This window comes from Sabethes cyaneus, chromosome 3 (genome assembly GCF_943734655.1).
Source record: "Sabethes cyaneus chromosome 3, idSabCyanKW18_F2, whole genome shotgun sequence".
NCBI lineage: Eukaryota > Metazoa > Arthropoda > Insecta > Diptera > Culicidae > Sabethes > Sabethes cyaneus.
Genome location: NC_071355.1, coordinates 15578395 through 15595059, shown reverse-complemented (window position 1 = coordinate 15595059; position 16665 = coordinate 15578395). Strand labels below are relative to the sequence as shown.

The window sequence follows — 16665 nt, the reverse complement described above, 5'->3', positions numbered from 1 at the left end:
AATCAGCTTTATCTGCGGTACAACGATAAGTACTCAAGCGCACAGGACGTTGTCACTGACTGGCATCGCGAACGAGTTGCCGGAAGCGAACACACAGCAGACAGGAAAATGCGGAAAAATCCTTCCCAGAAACATCCAAAAATCTGCATAATAACACCAAATATTTAGCATACTAACAAACCAACAAACAGCACAACCGACCGGTCGGTCCGGTTTATGTGATTAAATATGAAACATTTGAAATTCTGATCAGTGCAAACCGTGGCACGAACAAAAGTACCTACATGCCACTCGGTCACAGCTTCCTCAAAAAGGTCGTGAGCCGCCCGCTCTGCGCTGCTGGTGACCAAATTTGACACCTTTCGGGCTCAGCAACAACCGCTGCCGGTGTCGGGGAGGATAATAGACTGTATGCGCTTTTATCCTCCAGGCTTTTGCCAGGCACAGTGAACGAAATGTGAGTGAAATTTTTGGGCAATTTAAAAGCTGTGTTGTCTTCAAATAAATCCTTCGAAAAGGCAAAATCTAACGAAAGATGAAAGATTTCTTTAGGAAAGTTCCATCTTGAAGTTTTGTTTCATTTTTGTTGATAAATGATGGAGAATGTCTACAAATTCCCAATTTAAATTAATCGGCTGCCCCTTAGAGAAACAAAAAACTTTTCCAGAACATGTTGACCAAACACGAAGAGTAAACTGTTTTCGTTAGAAGTCCGACAGTTGCCCTAAAGTAGAAAAAATGTTTCTTCGAAACATTGCCTAAACAAACAGTTGCTTGCTTCGGAAACTCATCACCAACAGGCAGGTATTTTTCCAGTGCAAACAAATAGTAAGCATCCAATCAGTGTTTGCGAACATTTTCAACTAAATAGCCTAGGGATCCTGGAGGAAAAAAAAACCTTCACAAATATTATGTTTTCTAACAATGTGCTACAATGTTTCACTGGAGAAGTGAAACAACCATCTTGATGAAGCTAGTATTTGGCTGCTTTTCAATCCGATCGCCATTTCGTGTTCTTCCGTTCCAATATTTCTAGAAATTCCAAAATCAATAACTCATAATAAAGAAAGTCTTTGTTTTCTGCACTGTTTTCGGCCACTGTGCATGACACCGCCGAACCGTCCGTCGTCGTCGTCGTTTGCCGGTTGTAGTTATGTCACGTCGGACAAAAGACAGCGACAATCCTCCATCGCCGACGCCACCGCCATACGAGGCAAGAGCGACGCGACGGTGGAAAATTGCATAAAAATTTAAATTTTTATGCATTTGTCGCTTCGGTCGCTACCTATCTTTGGGCATCGCGGCGTCGCGGCGGTGCTCTCATTCGCGCTCCGATGCTGGGTTGCCGCGCGGAGTCATTTTGGCGCGACAGTTACCGTAACCATTTGAATATTAATGTCCTTGTCCGGGAGCTTGTCGTACCGGGTTAAAATCCGTATACGTTTTGCTTAACTTAGTTTTCGTTTTTTTCCTTTCTCTTGCAGAATCATGCCGTCGAGTGACTCCACAATACTGTTGAACGATATAATCAATAAATGTTAGTAGTCTTCGTTATCGAGCGGCAAAGCCGACAATTAAAGTAGGGAAAATTTGTCGTTTTTCAATACAATAAAGCAAGCATGAAACCCGCCGGAAACGGCAGTCGGGAATCTTCCGAACTGCTGCGGTTATCACAAGTCGTTTATCCATTGATTCTGCTGAGCGTGTACGTGGATTTCGTGGGTCAGTGCGAAGCCGGTGCTGCCAACCCGCTGGATGGATCCCTAATCAGAGATGACTGCAATCCACCGCCGGAATTGACCAAAAAGGACGATGTGTCGCTGCAACATTTTGGTGAGTAAATCTTGCTTTGAAAATCAATTGCCACCCCCCGGAAATCCACCTCATAACGTATGGTCCACTATCAAGCCCTAATCCGGAATCACATTCAATTAAACCTTCGCTCGATTGTTGCTATCAATCGAAACAGCATCTAACAAGCATGTTACCGGGTCTAGCGCCCGAACGAACGGTTGGGTTGTTTTCAAGTTGTATTTCACGCACGCTAATGTCAGACCAGTTCCGAACGATGAAACCACCCAAATCCCCCCGCTAATGTTGGACCTTTTCCAAACATTAGTCCACCGCCCCGATGTGGGTGATGTGGGCGGGCTTGCTTGTTTGATTATCTGCTCAGTGATTAACTTTCCCGCAAAAAAAAATACTACCAATCTAATGAACGTACACGGACACAAACATGGTGCGCCGTTGCTGGGTGCTGGACGAGAGCAGGACAGCGTTCGTCCGGGCTTTGGGGCGGAATTTGGAGTATCATCGTACAGTTAGTTGGGGTGACACACACACAACCACACACATTCACACACAAACAGGACCCGGTTCAGGGTTGTTAGTCTCGAAAGTCCCGAAGGTTTTAATGAATGCTACACTGCACTGGAACTGCTTTGGCTGGCTGGCTGGCAGGGTGATTCCGGTTCACTGATTACACACGTGCCGAAGTAAATCACGTGACCCGCACAGGTAGAGTGTGATACAGATTTTTAACCTTCTGCTGGCTGTGGCGGGGTGTTTGATGTGCGATAGGAAAATCGATGCAATTCGATGAGGATGGCTGCGGATGTTGTGGCTGAAATTTACAGTTTGATCTTCGATGAGGCTAACAAAATGTAAATTTGTGTGTGGGTGGGTATGTTGATTTAATGAAATGATATCTCCTTTTGGGTACATGATTTTGTAAAAGTTCTGAAATCTTAATGTGTACTCTATTTAGCGGCAATAATTTTTTTGCTAAAGATCATTCTAATGGATTAGGTACTTTAAAAAAAGAGAAAAGCTGAAAAAAATACACATCAAGAAGTAGGCAAATGTTTTATAACATTACTACATATGGTTGTAAGAAAACTAGAAAAGCCTTTTGATGCGGAAGAAATTCCACTAGTTGCCTTCCTTGACGTAAAAGGCGCATTTGATAACCCAGCTCAAAATTCAATAATTGAATGAATGAAACGTGGATTTGACATGTCTATTATCCACTTGATTAACGAAATGTTTTCAAGCAGCAACCTTGGAAGCTCATCTACTGTCAGCGTTAGAGCAGTGAAAGGGTGCCCACACCCAGAAAATGGCTCTATTGTGGTCTTCAATAGTTGATGATGTTCTTCAAAATTTGACAGCCCAAGTCTTCGAAATATTTAAGATCTTATATTCAGTCATAACTAGGTCTGTCCAGTGCTCAGTGCACCGATTTTGCTTATTTAACTGTAACATCTCAACCAAGCAAAATTCGAAAATATTTTGTATAGAGCATTTATAGCATTTATTATTTATTAGCATTTATTATCCATAAAATTGAACTGCTATTGCTGTATCTTAAGTATTTATGACGCATTCTCAGTCTCTTGGGGGAACTACGAGACAGCGTTGACAGGTTTTGCTGAGGAAAAATCTGTAGGTAGCTTTATCGCCGAAGAAAGGGTTACACATTCGTTTCAAAATTAATTTAATTTTGAAGTTTAGTTAAATTTTACTTTGTGCTTGATTTGCTGGTTTGCTAGTATTGTTTTGTTCGTTTTGCTGGAAAGTGTAAATTAATTTCGATATGCGCTGCCTGTTTTCCAATATACTAATATTTATTTTAACTCAGATGAACTACGCTTTATTTGTCCTAATTGGGTGATAACTTATTATCACATTTCATTTATAGGCATTGTTATTTGAAGGAGATCAGTACTTTTTTAATTAAATTATTTCATAATAGATTTGAGATTTGACTAAAATTGATTGAGGACGCTTACTCTCGGGTTTCGTTATTGATCATTCACCTTTCGTCTATGTTCTTCAGTCTTTCATCTTTCATTGTTCTTCGTGTAGTGGCGGCTCTGTAATACATTCTTTTTGTCATCTGCCTTTCTGGCATCTTTACATCGTCTTATGTTTCTTTCCAGTGATTTGTTGCGACACGAAAAAGTGATAGATATTGAACGATAATCTATCTTTTAGTAAAAACCACAGAATAGACACACATTTTGTAAATCGATTGATTTGCAAACTAGCAAAATCCACATAGAACTGCAGGCAGTTCTGTGTGAATTTTGCTAGTTTGCATATCAATCAATTTACAAAATGTGTGTCTATTCTGAGGTTTTTACAAAAAGATAGATTTTTACAGCTAACTGCTGAAGCTAAGCTGAAAGTTTTATAAAAAGTTGATTGCATTTACCAGGTAGATTTGAGAATGAAAATATTGCAATTTTATTGAATATTTGATGTTACAATTTCAATTCCTCAGCTTTTCCTTTTATGCTGAGTCCTTCCAGACATCCTGAAATGCAACACAAAACACTACTAGTTTTCATTAATACGTGTTGCAAAAACAGCAACAGTTTCGCGGTCTGCTGGTAGTGCAACCACAAGCTACGCCCTTTAGTTACGTAAAAGATGGAATGAGAGACTTTGAAAAGAAGGACTGACTTTGAATCCCCGTTCTAATGAAACGGAAACTACTTGATCACACAGTTAATTTCTGCGAAACGTTGAAATGTATAACTGGTATGTGAATTTTGCCAGTTAACTCCGAAAATTAATGACAAAAACATCACTAAGACTGATAAGAAGACAAAATGTACATACGGTACAATGTACATAAGGTTCTGAAGCAGGTTCACTTTATGCAGGAGACTTGGACAAGTTCATCACCTCTAATCGTGTGTTTGGTAGCTGTTACCTGTGTACTTGGTAATTCTAAGTAAATGTTGCAAAACTTTTATAAATCTAGAAATCAAATAAAAAGAAAACTTATCCAATATAATTCTATTATGCATGTTTTGTTCTTGACAGATACGTGTTTCGCCTACGACTTTCAGACTTCCTCAGTGTCTGTTTTCGAAAATAGACACTGAGGAAGCTTGCAAGTCGTAGGCGAAACACGTATCTGTCAGGAATAAAATATACATAGGGTGCTGGATGGGTTCGCCTACAGTGGGTCTTTGTTTACTTTCCAGACAAGAAAACAGCATTATAACCAATTTTGATGCGAATTACATTCGTACTAAACCTGATATTGATATTTATAGTTTTTCCCTTCGCTATTGAGGAAAAGAATAGGTTAGAAAATTACTATTTTTTACTCTTTGTTCGAAAAATAGAAGTCTTATCGGTTTTTCTACCAGTTTTGACTATGACGAAGGGAATCTGCTGATCACTCGGAGTAACTACTTGAAATTTTGAGTTGTGATTCAAACTATTTCCACTTGCTTATAGTAGTTGGGTAACTCTTGTACATGGCTCGAAGAATACATGCCCAGATTTTTGTAAATAATTGCTGACTGTCCATGATGAACGAAAGAAAACTTGCTTATCACGAAGTGCATCTTCGTATGACGAACTCCCGCTGGAGCATAATAAATTGTTCCACTGAGAAATGTAAGTTCCGAAATGCTTTTTCGGGCAAGATGTGTCCGATTTATCTGGTGTAAAAAACTTGAGTACTTGCTGATTAGTTCTTATAAAAACTCGCAATGAAGTATGGATCGTGTTTACGTATGACGAACCGGGTTCATAACCCTAGTAGAAATAAATTGGATAAGTTTTCTTTTTATTTAATTTCCAGGTTTCGTATTTTACTAAGACGCTCCAAAAACTTCAGTTTTATAAATCATCCACCAATAAGCCTCTTTAAAAGCCACTAAATAATTGTTGAAGAAGTCTTAGAATTAATTTTCTTTTCACTGAAATTAACTTATCAGGTTCTAAAGGTTTCATCGAAATCAGTTAAAAATTCTTGTCTTTTCATTCTTGTTCATTTATGCTTGTGTTCCAAGCTTAATTTAGAAATCGGTTTTCAGTTATTCAATTCGAGTTTTGTTTTAAATTTACTAGATATTTTTTGAAACTCGATCCGTTCCGTAAAATTTTCAATACAATTGGGTCCTAAAGCCCTATGTCGTTTTTAGCTTGAATCGATGAGGTTAGGGTTAGGAACACATATTTTGATATTCAATTTTATATTTTTAGGCTATTGCCGTTAAAAACCTTTTTTTTTAATTTTGTGAAATTTTGAACAAAAAATAAACATTTGGGCAACCTTATATAGACAAACTATAGTTGTGCATGGTTGTGTCAAGCGGTGTCTAGACAACACGAATTATAAAAAGAAACCATAGTATGTCTTGAAATGTCACGGAAAACTTTTTGTTTACCTTCACGCTCATGTGATAGTGTGTCAAAAAGTCAAAAGTTGCAAAGTCAGGAAATGGCTTGGCAATCGCGACCTAAAACATTTTTTGAGTTTACAGCTTATTTTCTGGTTCCGGTCATCTCAGTTTAATTAAGGCCTTTGTCAAAATCAGCAATAAGCGTAGTGACTGCACTTGGTCACAGCGTGGATGGCTTCAGTTTTCGGATGCAACACCCGCCATCGAGATGCGACCGTGTTTGGTTAGAAACGCACAGAAATTTTTGGTCTGCCGTTCGCCCTACTGATGATTCACATCGGAATAGCAGAACATACCAATCTGATTGATAATACGGTGCCAGTTTCGGTTGGCGTTTTTTTTTCATACTGTTCTGCGGGGTCGATTGTACCGAGATTATACTGTTGGCCATCAGTTTGACATCGTTTAGTCATTCTTAGCGCAAACTAGATTTGGACAAAGTCTAGCACCGTGAATCGATGGATTGGAATACATTGCCTGAATCAAAACTTTTATCCGATAACTAGTACAAATTTGATGTTCCACTTCCTCACGACCAGCAAAACGCAGACAAGCACAAGAGACAACTGCGAAGCTGTAACTGTCAAAACGATCAGCTGCTCTAATGTCAAACCAAAGTTGCCAGTGAGAAAAAGTTATCATTGTTGCCAGAAACGTGTTATTTTCGTTATGTCAAGGAAGATCTCTAATGTCAAGGGAGAATAAATTACAATATTTTTGTTTTTTAATTTTTTAGTGCTCTGCATCTTTTTAAAAAAGAAAAAACTATACTCTGGTAGTCATAATGGGAAGCTTTATCGTTCCTTCTAATAAAATCATCCTTTTATCACAAATTTTAGGACCCAATTGTTTGTTTTATAAATCGAATTCGACCAAACTCGTGACTTTAGTCATGACCTTGAAATGCGGTCAGGCATATATTAATATTTATTTTGAAACGATGATTCTACAATTGATGAAGGGACGGTAAGGGAAAGTAATGAAGAAGGATTTTTTCGGGAATGAAGGGGAAGGGTGGAAAGGAAGGGGGGGGGGGGGGGGTAATAGGTAGCTATGGTTAACAAGTTGTCGTTGTGACTCCTATCTTTTGTCCAATGCTGGAAGGTGCATGGGTCGAACCAAGTTGTAATCAGAGATTATAACCGGATTTGAACCCAAGGGGCTGCATAGTGTCGTCGTCCTGAAAGTAAAAAGACGTTAGACTAAAACTTTTCGGTCGGTGGTTTCTACAGTAGGTGTAGGAAGAGGCACATTGTGTGTCTAAAAATAGAACAACCCATGTCGGGCTATGGTTAATAAGGGGGGTTGTGCAGACTTCTTTTGTCCAGCGCCTCTGTGGTTCAAAGGTACACGGGTACCAGTGAGCGACACGCCCTGGCAGGTGTTGTGGGTTCAAATCCGGTTATAATCTCTGATTACGGTTATAATCTCTGGTTCGACCCATGCACCTTCCAGCATTGGACAAAAGATAGGAGTCACAACGACAACTTGTTAACCATAGCTACCTATTACCCCCCCCCTTCCTTTCCACCCTTCCCCTTCATTCCCGAAAAAATCCTTCTTCATTACTTTCCCTTACCGTCCCTTCATCAATTGTAGAATCATCGTTTCAAAATAAATATTAAATCGAATTCAGCAAACCCTTTTAATATAGAGCAATATTTCAGCAAGTGAGAATTAGTTGAAGCGACTGTTCTATTCGAAATTAATTTTGAAGGAGTTGTAGTCCTTATTAATAACCTAAAATATCTATAAATTTCTGTATTTTTTTTCAATGCATAAATTTTTTTAATTGATTGATGAAAGTATTTCTATAGGGAAAACATATTGCTAAAACTTTCATATAACCAATAGTTAATCTCTAAGGTCTTTTAGAAAATGGCAGAGTTTTGAGTGTATGAAAAGTATCCACTTTCCGATATGTAGTCAGCAATTTTCGTATCATAAACTGCACCCCAAGAACATATGTAAAGTATATAAATAACAGCTCTTCGTAGTCCTTCGTCCATAGGCGGTAGCGTCTCTGATGCAACCTTCCACTTTGTAGTATCTTTCTTAACATTTCTTGGCATCTTTTTTGGCATTTTTTCGGCGTCTTTTCGTTGTGTCTTGTCTTTTATTTTCATCGACGTTTCGCCTACTTGCCGTCACTTTTTCGTCATCTTTTCGTTGTCTTTTCGTCGCCACTTCGACGTTTTGTCGTCGTTTGCAGTCTTTTCGCAATTCTTAGGCCGTTTTTTCGTTATCTTTTTGTTGTTTCTTTCGACGCGTTCTCATCGTCTTTTTAAATGTTTGCTTGTTAATTAAAGATACTTATTGTCATTTCTCAGAGTCAGTCCCGGCGTAGTGGTTAGCATTCACGCCTCTCACGCCGAAGACCCGGGTTCAAATCCAAACCCCGCAGAAGTCACGAATGACATAAGCTGTTAACGTGACTATAATCGGACAAAAAAAAATTGTCATTTCTATCGAATCGTATTTTAGTTGTCTTTTCATGGCCTGTTCGCCTTCTGTACACCAAATTTTCGTTATGTGTTCGTCATTTTTTTAGTTTATAGTTAATTTATCCAGTTTTGGATCATTCGTGACTTCTGCGGGGTTGGGATTTGAACACGGGTCCTCGGCGTGAGAGGCGTGAATGCAAACCACTACGCCGGGACTGACCCCAGTGTTCGTTATTTATTGACGCCCGTTTTTACAAATCTTATTGGCATATAACAAAGGCATATGTTTTTTTACTGTCGTATCATTCGTCGTCCATCCTGCATTCGTCGTCTGTTTTACATGTTTTGTCCCTTTTTATTGCGCTTAAAAAGGATTTTTTATCGTGTTTATATTGATTGTTTTCGACAGTTTCTTGTCATTACAACACGCCCTTTTAGTCGCTGTTTTGGTGTCTTTTCGTCGTCTTCATCTTATTTTCATGTTTGTCTGTCTTTTGACGACTTTTTGTCATCTCCTTGCTGTCTTTTCTTTGTATTCATAGTCTTATTGTCATTTCTTTGTCTTATTTTTGTTGTGTTTTCATCATCCGTTCGTCTTTTTTTTATTTAGGCCATTGCAAATCATATTTAAAGTTTTTGTCACCCCCCCCCCCTTGGAAATTGGCTTGAAAAATCGGGGGGCAAAAAATAATTTGTAGGATATGAGTTAATTTTTATTCATAAAATCAATTGTCTGTGAGTTCTTCAGCCAGAAAAACTCGAAAAATGAGTGTACGAGTTAATGCTTCTAGCACAAAACAGAAATGGAAATTCGAACAACGGAATTTCCGAAAATCGGCTGAATTTTTTTGTCTTTTTTACGTTGTTTTTTGCATGGAAAATAATAACGTAAATATTATAAGCAAGAATAGATTCGGTTTTCACGTTTAAACCTTAAATAAAAATTCTTAAAATCCATGTTTTTTTTGCTCGATTAAAAAATTCACTTTGTTTTTTCTTCACCCCCCCTCCCTTCAGTGACCGAACACCGGTAGGACAAAAACTTTATAAAATATTTGTAATGGCCTTATTTTTTTGTGACTTTTGGTGTCTTCGTTGTCTTTTTTGTTGGTGTTTGGGCGTCCTTTCGTCCTCATTTTGTCATTTTTTTGTCATCTTTTCGTCGTCATTTTGTCGTCTTTTCTTCGTTTTTTGTGATCTTTTCATCGTCTTCATTTCGCCATTTGTTTTATTGTCTTTTTGTCACTTGTTTGCCATTCTTTCGTCGTCTTGTTCATTGTCAGTTGGCTTTTTACTGCCTCTGTGTTGTTCTTCCGTCGTACGGTCGCCATATTTTTGTCGCCTTTTTAACATGTTTTGCAGCTTTTTTGACGATTTTTAAATGACTTTTTAACAGTTTTTGTTTTTGTTGCTTTTTCTTTTCTTCTTTTCATAACTTTTTCATCATCATATCATCGCATTTTCGTTGTCAACATACCGTCTTTCGCTGCCTCTTCGTCATCATTTTGTCGTCTATTTGCTGTCCTTTCGTTGTTCTTTGGTCATCATATTGTTGTCTTATCGCCGCCTTTTGCCGCCGTTTATTGCAGATAAAACCAGAATTGCAGCAGCATACTTTCTGTTTTCTTTTCTTCGTATTTTTGTTATTTTTTCATGATCTTTTTGCGACCTTTTCGTCGTTCTTTCATCGACTGTTCGTCGATTTCTAACGCCTTCTTTTGGCACTTTTGTCGTTTTTTGCCGTTTTTTGTTGTATTTTTTGTTACTGATTTGGCGTATTTTCGTCGTCTTTTCTTCGTTTTTTTGTCATCTTATTAATAATGATTTGTTCGCCACTTGTTTCCAGTTTTCGTCATTTTATTTGTTGTTAATACAATAATAATGTTGACGGAATTTCATCACCTTTTTGACGCTTTCTAATTATTTTTCTGTCGCGTTGCTTTTTTTTACCATTGTTTTAGCGTCCTTTCGTCGTGTTTTCATCGTAACTTCATGTGAATAACGATGTATTATTGTCGTCTTACGCAGTTTCGTTGTCTTTACGCCGGCTCTTCGTTGCTTCGCTTTTTTGTTGCGCTTTCTGTATGCTTATATATTCCACGGTTTTCAAGTTTCGCTCAGAAGAGGCAAAGCCAATTATTGCAAATAAAACCAGAATTGCAGCAACGAAAATATTCCACTTTTCTTTTGTATTACAACAGGGAAAATGTTTGTATTACTGTAACTTGAATTTACTACGGTCAAAAACGCATTTCATGGCAAAGAGTTTTGCGAATATCTGCCGTCAAAGTGATAAATGCAAGTTCGAATTGACAGCATGGTAGCATTAACGTTCATCTTGTCTTTTTAATTCACTACTCTTTAGGGTAGTAAACCCTATTTGCTACTCTGATCAATTCTCTCTTAGTAGAACCACTAACGAACTGACATAACACTTAGAAGAAAATCCTTTAAAACTATCGTCCTATACATTTTGTTTGCACACTAGCACCCTCTGTTATGCACGGTGTAGCTTGCATTTGCAGGGATTTATGCTGCAGGGTTTTTACATTTGTATGGTTTTATACTGAAAACTCGAAGCAACACTCACGCGCCGCGGTGTGTAGATCTTTGTAAATCTTTAATCTCTCCGTTACATCCATCTTCCACGCAGAGCAGTTGTTTATTACTTTTGCGTTGTCAATGGTCAGCGGATGGTTGTCGCTGAAGATATGCTCAGCCAATTTTGATCTAAAATGGTGTGTCAGACCCTTCTCAGCATCTCTTGATGCTTTCGTTACCTCTGCTAAGTGTTCTTTAGTACGTACGTATTCTACTAAGACGCTCTAAAAACTTCTAAAAACGTCACTTTTGTTTTTGGCTTTTTTGATGATTTTTTGGCAGCTTTCTGACTTTTTTGTGGCTACTTTTGATACAGCTTTTGCATCTTTTTATCGTCTTTTCTTTGTTTTTTATGGTCATGTACTCGCCATCATTTGTCTGTTTTTCATTGTTATGTTTTCGACGCCTTTGCACCATCTTTTTGTTGTCCCTTTTTCGTATTCGTCGTTTTTTCTCTTTGTCCTATTTTTGTTCTTACTTTGGGTCGTTTTTGTCAACTTTTTAGTTGTTGTTTTGGTGTCTTTTCGTCGTCATTCAATCGTTTTTACTTCGTTTTTTTGCCGTCGTTTCACCGTAACTAAGAACCACTATATTCGCTTAACAGTAGTATAGGATTTTAAAGGCATTTAGTATATGGTGATGGGTAATTTTTCTGTAAAAAAATGGTTTGTGGTTGGAACATTTTCAGGCCGAATTGTGCTCATCCAGAGAAAAAATTTAAATTTAGTTTTCCAATCGGATGAAAAACAATTTGGCAGCATTGTCGTTTAAAATTAATATTTTTCCGGATTAATTGTGCAATTTCTTTAAAAAATGGTTATTTTCTGTAAAAAACTAGGTGATCCCATTAAGCGAGAGGAGGACCAACTGGCGCCAAATTTAGGATTTTTGTTTTCTGACGAATAATCTGACAACATTTGAGGTAAATCCGTGTAGGTTGGATACACAGATTTTGGACACTTTGCGTAAAATGACACTTAAACGTAATTTTGCTTCAGTTTTACAAAAAATATAAAATTTGGGTAATTTTGAAAATATTTTCAAATTTCAGACTTTTCAGCATGATTTAGAAAATTCACATTTTATGAGTTTTATTGTAATTGTGCACGTCAAAGTTAAGACAGATTTTAATTTTCCCAAGCAACTAGCAACAATGAAGTTGAGTGACTGCTCGATTCGAGTGCTTAAACAATAGCAATAGAAATGTAAACATCTTCCGAACAGATCTCCTAGCAACCAGAACAAAAGCAGTGAGCAAATTTTAATCTGGTGATTTTAATTTTCCGTGATTTTTTGAGTGGTAAAATGTGTTGCTCTGAAGTGTCCTTCGCACTTCGTTTTATGGCGCATTTGTACGCCCTCGTGAAATTCAGTCTGGTGACCGTTGTGGTACTTAATTACCTTACAAAACGTAACAGCACAATTGCGCCGGCGCTTTCGTGTGCCTCAATTGTTAACCGGCGAACTATTCAATCTATATTTTGCAGCCGATAACACCCTGCTGGAGACCATAAAAATGATGTTCATCGAGCTGCATTTCTACACCTCGACATTATTGGTTCAATTCTCTATAGAACGTCTCGTACCCGGGTTACAGGAAAAAATTCACAAAGCCACTTATTCGCAAATACTTTTAGTATTCGGATTTTTCCACTTGTCACTCATGTGGAATATGAGGAACGGATTTAGCCAATGTCTTGAGACATTTCATTATTATGCGGTCGTCGCATGTAACTCGTTGGCTGTGCCATAAATATTTGCATTTTAATTTGTACTTTTTTCTAGTGACTATACCGTATGAATTGCTGCTGATTGGTAACATACAAAAAAGCGCCGACGAGAGGGAGAGATTGTGGCAACAATATTATGCTAGGGAAGGTTGAAATGTGAAATAAACTTTATTTTACCGATGCCATCGAGAACCAAATTTTTGTTGTTGTTTGTAATGCAGATAGTTTAGTGCAGTAACTGAACTGCTTATTGGTTTGTACTAAGTGCTACTATATATTGTATGTAAAACATGTGATAAAATCTTAATTTTTTACTGTCAATATAATAGATAATTTACGGGTGTCCCGTTTGTTTAGTTTATTTCTCGTTTCTTAATTCAGTTTTGCTGGTCGCAAACAAAAGTGTTGTATCTATGTATGTATTCTATTATTTTTGTTTGGTTACGTTGTTTGGTTTGGTTTTCTTCATTTTAGTTTTGTACCTGAAAGGACCCCTTTAATTTTTCTATTTGGAAATATTGATTACAATGTTACAATGTTACAGAGTCGCAATACCCTCGTGTCTCCCACAGTTGTTATTGAGTTGTTGTAGAAACTGAACAAAACATAATCTATTCTTGCATTTCATATAAACGTTATTATTTTCCATGCAAAAAAACTACCAAAAGAGAGACAAAATCGATAGAAAACTGTTTGAGTTTTTACATTGTTCCTTCCACTTCCACTTCTGTTCAGTTTTCGAGTTTCTTAAGCTATAGAACGCACAGACAATTGATTTCAACGGGAGAGAAACGAGGGAAAACGAAACATAAAACGAGAAAACTAGACAGTAAAACAAGAGAACGAAGAAAAGGAGTAAGAACGGGACAAAAAGGGACAGAAACGGATGAAATTTAAAAACCAAAGACCGAATGGAAGAAAAAAGTCGGTAGTCGGATCGAAAATGACAAAAAACAGCACAGAAAAGAATGAAAAATGTCAGAAAATGATTAGAAACCGGAAGAAAAGAGACAAAAAAGGGAACAGAGGAAAATCTGGGCCCAGTCAAAGAGCGAAAACGGGACAGAAAAGAGAAATAAAAGGAATATGAAAGAACAGGTTTCCCCTGGGACAGAAAAAAGGAAAAAGAAGAGTGAAATAGAAGAAAAACGAGACTATAATAGGCTACCGGAAAGGAAAGAAGAGAAATCAATAGGTAAAATGAGAATAGCCAGAAAAAGAGGAAAGAAAATCGATAGTGGAAAGGAGGAAAACGGGAAAGAGGTCAAACGGAGATAGTTTGGACATAAAATGAGAAGAAAAGAAAAAAGATTATTAAATTATTAAAGAAAATGGAGAAAATGACTACAGAAAAAGGTAACACGGATGCGAAAAAGCTGGATATTAAAAGGAGAAGCGGAGACATAAAAAGAAAAAAGGAGCAAAAAATGAAATAACCATGACAGAAGAGACAAAAAATGAACCAAACGAAGACGAAAAACGAGAAGGAAAGGTAATAAAAAGAGTTAGTAAAAGACAAAAGCAGGAGTTTAGCAAAATAGGACAAAGAGTAAGAAAATAACAAAAAACGAGTGGATAACATGCCTGAAAACAAGAAAAAATGAGATAGCAAACGGACAAAAACGGAAAGCTGAAACACGAGTCAGAAAAAATGTAAAAAAGTGAAAAAAAGAAGGAAAGCGACTGCAAAAATCCAGAAAAAGGTACGGAAAATTAGAAAAAACTACAGGGTATACAGCCCTAAGGGTTGTACGAAAGGGTGACGTACGACTATATTAGATCATCAGATCAAAGACTAATGTAAACTGCATTTCTGGCATATGTATGTTTATAAGAATCTGTGAGTGCCATTGTTTAAGTGAATGTTTAAAAGAGAAGAGCAAAATATTTAGATTCAATTCTTAATTTAATGCAATTGTGACTTTGAAAATACGTGGACGCGGGTTCACAAGTACAATACCTGCAACCTTTGAGACATAGAAATTTCTTTCAAAAATCACTTGGCCACAAATGGTAATGAATTGTCCTCCTACCACAGGAATGAGGGATCTCAAAGCATCATAAAATAAATAAATTCAAAATAAATTCATGCCTCCAAAAAACCCCACACGCCAAACGCCTCCACCTTCCGAGGCCAAGTTACCAGCTAGAGCTGGCTGAAAGTTAGCAAGACTTGTTATGTTTACACGACTGTAATTTCGTTATATGTAACAACAAGCATTGTGCAAAAACAGGTCGATTAGATTTTTTCTCAATCTTTATTTGTTTCTTTGGGTTCCAGTTGATACCTCAAACCTAGCTGTCCCTAGAGTCGTTAGAAGGTGGTGTTGCGTTTTCGCAACGCTGGGAGGAAATGGGTTAATGTCTTGTGTTAGGCCCAATGTCAACTCTAATTACCAGTACAATTTTATCTATGATTTTAAATTCAATTGCACCCCGGAAAGTCCGGAGTTTTAAGCCTAATCGGCCGGTATTTTTGTGATAAGTACATTCACTTTCCTACGATTACTCCAAATCTGTTCGAAATCCAACGCTGTTTGAAATCCTGGTTGGTGGAATCCTATTACGAGACGCCAAAACATATATTTCAAACTTGGCACAGTTTACTTCGCACTACATTCAGGGTATGGAAGGAGGAGCCCAAATCGATAACGTGTATTCAGATTTAAAGGCGGAATTTGATCGCGATGATCACTCTATTATATTGGCTAAAGTTTAGTAGCTTGGGGCTTCGGCCAACATCAACACAATATTTCACAAACTGCTCGGACGTACCTTAAGGGAGTGACCTGGGATCATTACTTTTTTCATTACTTTTTAACGACGTCTGCCATGTTATACCATCAAACCGATTTCTTATCTATGCAGATCACAAGTTCTACTTTGTCGTAGTTTGGAGCCCATATACGGATGTGTGGTCAAACAGAATCAAAGCAATTCAATCAAGGTTCCTGCGCGATGCGCTGAGACTTTTACCTTGGCGGTACCTAGTGAAGTTACCACCATATACTTGATATGAACACTTTGCCCAGAAGAAGGGACTTTTCCAGAGCAGTTTTTGTGAGAAAGTTGCTGGCAGGGTTCTTGATTCTTTTATTCTACCAAAGGAGGGGCTCCGTAGCCGCAAGGTAACCGAGTCTGCTTTGACAAGGGAGTGGTTTCGAATCTTAGTAGGTTCATGCCATTCGATGTCAAGTGGCTTTAGCATGAGTTTATTCTCAGGCCCCTCATTATTCTTTCTTCATGCCAGAAGTCGCAATTCGAGTGTGAACTTCCGTTGAATGTTCTTTTTTCTCTCATTTACCTACTGTTTTCCGTTTAATTCTGTTACATAACAAAAATATATCACAATATTTCCGTATTCGAGATTCTGTTAAGACGCTCAAAGTAATGACTTTTAATTACCTTTTGATTAGTTTGATTTTCTTACTATTCGCTTGCGATGCAAGTAGAGCGAATCTTTGGGTATAACTTTGGGTACAGTACAAAGCGAGTCGTAGACCATTTTCATATACTTTCCTTTTAAACCCTCTGCATCGTAATAGGTAAATTCTTGCGTAAGAATTTTTAACATACTGCTTGCTGACTTTGACGTTGGTGTGACACTAGAAGTTACAAGTTTTGACTGTTGCAACCGGTCTTTACGGTCAAATCATCGTTTTCAATATCAGTTATATCATC

At 37.6% G+C, this 16665-nt stretch overlaps 1 protein-coding gene across 1 annotated transcript in view; it reads left to right on the top strand.

Moving 5' to 3' along the window:
• Positions 1-1619: 1619 nt before the first annotated feature.
• LOC128739306 (hemicentin-2-like) overlaps positions 1620-16665 on the top strand; it is a 46527-nt gene continuing 31481 nt past the window's right edge. The window contains exon 1 of the mRNA XM_053834784.1: positions 1620-1833. Coding sequence (XP_053690759.1) covers positions 1620-1833 — 214 coding nt within the window. The remainder of the gene's footprint in view (positions 1834-16665) is intronic.